The following is a 4,962-nucleotide window of genomic DNA, read 5'->3' as shown; positions in this document are numbered from 1 at the left end:
ATGTGCATGTACACCTCTTCAAGGAGATCACCTTGAAGGAAAGCATTGTGTACATCCATCTAAAAAATATACCATCCAGATGCTGCAGCCAAAGCCACCACGGATCTAATAGTCACCATCTTAGAAACTGGAGAGAAGGTCTCCTTGTAATCTAAACCTTCTTGTTGGCTATATCCTTGGGCATCTAGTCGAGCCTTATACCTCTCCACTTCACCAATAGACTTGTACTTCACTTTAAAGACCCATTTGCATCCTATAGGAGTTTTACCATGAGGAAGATCAATAATAGTCTAAGTCCGATTAGCTTCTAAGGCTGAAATCTCAGCTCTCATAGCCTCAATCCACTTGGGATGTGCCTTGGCCTCATCATAAGACCTTGACACAGTAATGGCTGAATAGGCTGCAAGTGATGCCTTGCAGGTAGGTGAATGGGTTACACACTGTGAGATAGGGTGAGCAGAGGAAGAAGACTTTGACAGCACAATATAGTCTTCCATCCATATAGGAGGTTTAGTCACTCTAGAAGATCTCCTTAAATCAGCAGGAGCAGATAAAAGAAGAGAAGATGAGGAAAAATTATCAGTAGGAGGTGGAGAAGGGAAGAATAGACTAGGTTGGTTATTCAAGGGAGGCATAGAAGGACATGGAGAAGCAGATGGATTGAAGGAGTCAGAAGAATGCAAAGCAGGACACTCAACATTTCTGATCTGTAAAACTGCAAATAAAGGAGATGGGGTAGTGTGTAGATGTTTGAAGGATAATATATTCTCTGAACACAGTGTCTCTACTCACAAGAAGAGGTGAGCTCAGGTCATATAGAACATAACCCTTCTGAATAGATGAATAACATAGATGAACAGCAGGGATAGCTCTACGGCAGAAATTATATGTTTTCTTCAGGTTAGTTGAATAACACAGACTCCCAAAGACTCTGAGATGGTTTAAAGAAGGGGACTTATGAAACAGCCTTTCAAAAGGAGATACACCATTCAGTACAATAGTAGGCAACCTATTCAGAATATACATAGCAATAGTAACACACTCTCCCCAAAATTTAAGGGAACACAAGCCCGAAACCTTAAAGCCCTGGCCATATCAAGAATAAATCTATGTCTTCTTTCAACTCTGCCATTCTGTTGAGGAGTGTATACACAAGTACTTTGATGAACTATTCCATGTTCTTGTAGAAGTCCTGTGACTTGATTGTTAAAGAATTCAGTACCATTGTTAACCTTAGACACTTGACACTGCAGTAAAACTGATTTTTGACTAATAACAGAAAATTTCTCAGAATCTCAATAGATTCTGCCTTGTCATTCATTAAGAAAATCCAGATAAACCTTGAGTAGTCATCCACTAAAGTCATAAAATACCTCCTACCATTATGAGTAGGTACTCTGTATGGCCCCCAAACATCAGCATGTATGAGATCAAATGCATTAATAGAACATGCATTACTGGAAGAAAAAGGAATTCATGTTTGCTTAGCAACAAGACAAACTGTACAGAAATTCTCATTCAACTGAACATTTGGCAGACTTTCTATCTTCTTTAGAACTCTTAATGGTGCATGACCTAACCTCTTATGCCACAAAACAGTCTCATCTAGACATTCAGATGAATTCTTATTTTCAATACTAGCATTATTTGTTTGAAACTAACTAGCAGTAGTATTTACAAAAGGACTGGAATGAAATGGTCTAGGATCTAACAGCTGCTTGGGAATATCTTGTTCTTTGTGCTTCAGAATGTAAAGACCATGTTCCTCTTTGCTAATCCCCATCACCTTCCCAGTGAAGAGCTCCTGAAATATGCAGAAGTCAGGAAAGAAAGCTACTAGACATCTTAGCTCTTTTATGATTTTTGACACTGACATCAGATTGAACTTGAAATCTGGAATATAAAGTACATGATGTACTGATTTATCCTTAAACAATGATAGATCACCAGTGTCACTGATAATAACCTTTTCACCATTGGGAAGTTGAATCGAGTTCTGATCACTATCTAATAGCTTTCTAATATTGCTCAGTTGATTGAGGTTGTGATCCATATGATTGGTAGCACCTGTATCTATAATCCAATTATTGCTCACTAGATGAGACATGAGAGCTGTTATAGTACCTGTAGTATTCACTGTTGCAGAATTAGCCACGGTATCAACCTGTTTTCCTTTGTTCAACATGTGCAGGATCTGATTGTATTGATCTTGAGTAAAGAAGGGTGCTGAAGAGACACCTGCTGTTGCTGAAGAGCTATCAGTTGCTGAACTATATGATGAAACCACATTACCAACACCTCCTTGTTGTGTACATGAAGCAGGTGCTATGCTGGCAGTGTGTGCATATGCACCTTTGGAATCAGGAGGACCTCCCCCCTCCTTTCCTACCTCTGAAATCAGTGGGGTAACCATGACGTTTATAACAATTGTCTCTAGTTTGACCTTTAAGATGGCGAAGTCACACTGAAGAGATGACTTTCCAAAGTTATTTCTGGGCTTATAGCCACGGTTGTAACCACCTGTAAGGACTCTATAACTCAGTAGAGTTGTAGGATCACCAACACCAACAGTAGAATTGTTTCTTCTATGTCTTTCCACATTAATGATCATTGCATATGCCTGGTTTATGTTAGGTACTGGTCTAGTCATGAGGATCTGATCCTTGGCATTGTCAAAAGTATCATTTAGCCTAGTAAGAAACTGATACAACTTCCGAAGCTGATAATGTTCTGCATTTTGCTTAGATTCTGGACAACGACACAAGGGAGGAGGAACTAAAGCCTCATATTCATCCCACAACTCTCGAAGTTTTTAAAAATATTCAGACACAGATAATAGACCTTGTGTTAGCTTCCCAATTTCCTTGTGTAAGTAGAAGGATCTAGATGCATTGACTTTGTCAAACCTCTCATGAAGATCCTCCCAAACCTTGTGAGCATCAGAAGCGTATATCATAAAACTAAGCAAGTTTGGAGCCACAATATTCATTATCCAAGCCAACACAATAGCATTACACCTATCCCATCGTATAAGCTAGGATCAAACATGTGTTTTCTACGGGTTCCTAACACAAAACCTAACTTGTTTTTACCATGCAATACAATTTTCATAGATCTACTCCACAATGAATAATTCTCAGAACCTTGAAGTTGAATTGAGATGAGAACTGCACCTTGTGTATCAGACGAGTGGATATAGAGAGGATGATTGTGATGAACTAGGTTTACATTCTAATCATGTAGTGTTGGAATGGCTGGAGTAGAGCTAGTTTCTTCGATAGCCATTGTAGTGATCAGTTAGCAGATCTTCAAAACACAATTGAGATTGAAATTTTTAGTGAATTGAGATTCAATCACAGAGAAATTATCGCTGTAGATCCCAGATTCGACATCGAGCTCAATATGTAAGAGTTTTAACTAGCTTCTCTTCGCAGCAGACTTCTCCTAATTGCTGAACCAGGTAGCTTCACTACAGCTCTGATACCATGTTAATGGAGGTCAGCTATGGAGATGAACTAGAAAGGAAATGAGACGAGAGAGAGAAGGAAGAGAAATGCATTCTCACTGTATCAATACTGAGCTACAGAAAAACTAAAAATGAAATAAGACTCCCTATTTATACACATGGCTAACTAACTAACTAACTTGTTAACTTAATCCCGCACTAATGCCAACTCATTAAGATCTGGCATACAACTGTACTACTACTCCTAACTACCAGCCTCAACAATATTTAATCCTTGTACAAATATGTGTATCATAGTGTATAATGTATGGGATAAAATTTGTTTACAACGTATGATTGAATGGTAACAAGACACGTGGAGCCAAAGATAAACAGAAGACAAGTCATGCGATGACTAACACGGAATGCATTACGTGTTTTCGGTACCGAAGGAAACGCAATCGGTGATCGGAGTCCAAAGGGTTGTCATCGGATAACCTTCGATGAGGGAATATTCATTAGCATTAAATGGGCGACCGTTGTAGAGAATATCAACATTCATGGTCTACCGTTATGCGTTCATTAATACCACTTTTATTATCATTTAAGAGGGGCTTGATCCTAGGATCTTGTTTTCCTAGGTAAAAGCTATAAATAGCAAGCTTAGCAGTCATTGTAAGGCACAAAACATTCTACACAAAAAAGGATATATTCTACTACTTTGGCTTTGAAATAAGTAACTTTACTTGTACTTGATTGTTGCTCTCACTCTTATCCTTGGAGGCATTGTATTCGAAGCCAAACTTGTCATCTTCTTCAATTTTAATTGTTAATCTCAATTTTAATCTTATTTCCTTATCATTTTTAGAATAAATTGATCCGCTTGTCTATAATCCACACAACAAATTTAACACTACTATTTTACGGGTAAACAGTTTGGCGCCCACCGTGGGGCTTTGACAGTTGTGTAATTGCATTGGTCTTTACGTTTATTACTAATTTGTTTTTATTCTTTCCTTAGTTAAAAAAGATATGGCAGCTAATGATGTCAACATCACGCACTATGTTGAGGGGCACAAAAACTTTTCTCAACAGATGACTTAATCGTTAAGGCTCGCAATGAAGGGGATAAGGCGACCCAGATTCGTGATAACCAGTATCCTCGGCATGTGCGGGAACCGACTCCCGATGATGTGGATGAGGAACATTCCGTGGAAAAGGTTATAGGGAACAGCGGAAAGCAATCATGAAACATCTTTCCGTGCAAGATCGGGTAATGACGCAGTTAAAACAAGCATTATCTGTCGCCTCTAATAATGCAAACGGAGGGGACCCGGTTCCTCCTAATGTTCCAGCAAATCAAACGTCTCACAGAGTCGATGATAACACTCCAAGGGGAGAGGTCGGATTCGACAGTGCCGGCCGAACCGGTAACGGATCTTGGAATAACAATAGGAATTATCACTTCAAAACCGAGCTCATGGTAAGGTTTATGAGGGAAATGAATGAACGAATAG

The 4,962-nt window shown here is 39.0% G+C and overlaps 1 protein-coding gene across 1 annotated transcript; it reads right to left on the bottom strand.

The window, feature by feature from the left end:
• Positions 1 to 290: 290 nt before the first annotated feature.
• LOC109236707 lies at positions 291 to 2,989 on the bottom strand. The gene is made up of 7 exons (XM_019402914.1): positions 2,842 to 2,989; positions 1,910 to 2,748; positions 1,713 to 1,804; positions 1,374 to 1,457; positions 1,078 to 1,269; positions 793 to 1,009; positions 291 to 707 (listed from the first exon to the last, which is right to left on the bottom strand). The coding sequence occupies exons 1-7, from the start codon at positions 2,987 to 2,989 to the stop codon at positions 291 to 293; spliced, it is 1,989 nt and encodes a 662-aa protein (XP_019258459.1).
• Positions 2,990 to 4,962: the final 1,973 nt, after the last annotated feature.

Source organism: Nicotiana attenuata, unplaced genomic scaffold (genome assembly GCF_001879085.1).
Source record: "Nicotiana attenuata strain UT unplaced genomic scaffold, NIATTr2, whole genome shotgun sequence".
Lineage (NCBI taxonomy): Eukaryota > Viridiplantae > Streptophyta > Magnoliopsida > Solanales > Solanaceae > Nicotiana > Nicotiana attenuata.
The sequence above is the reverse complement of the archived record's forward strand: the minus strand, read 5'-3'. Positions and strand labels throughout refer to the sequence as shown.

What these genes read in the sequence shown, in the direction of transcription:
- LOC109236707 (XM_019402914.1), bottom strand. Translation starts at nt 2,989, where the DNA reads ATGAATATTGTGGCTCCAAACTTGCTTAGTTTTATGATATACGCTTCT. An exon ending in AATTGGGAAGCTAACACAAG is followed by an intron (nt 2,749 to 2,841) that starts GTCTATTATCTG and finishes GTCGTTGTCCAG; the next exon opens with AATCTAAGCAAAATGCAGAA. An exon ending in CAAGATATTCCCAAGCAGCT is followed by an intron (nt 1,458 to 1,712) that starts GTTAGATCCTAG and finishes TTTTTCTTCCAG; the next exon opens with TAATGCATGTTCTATTAATG.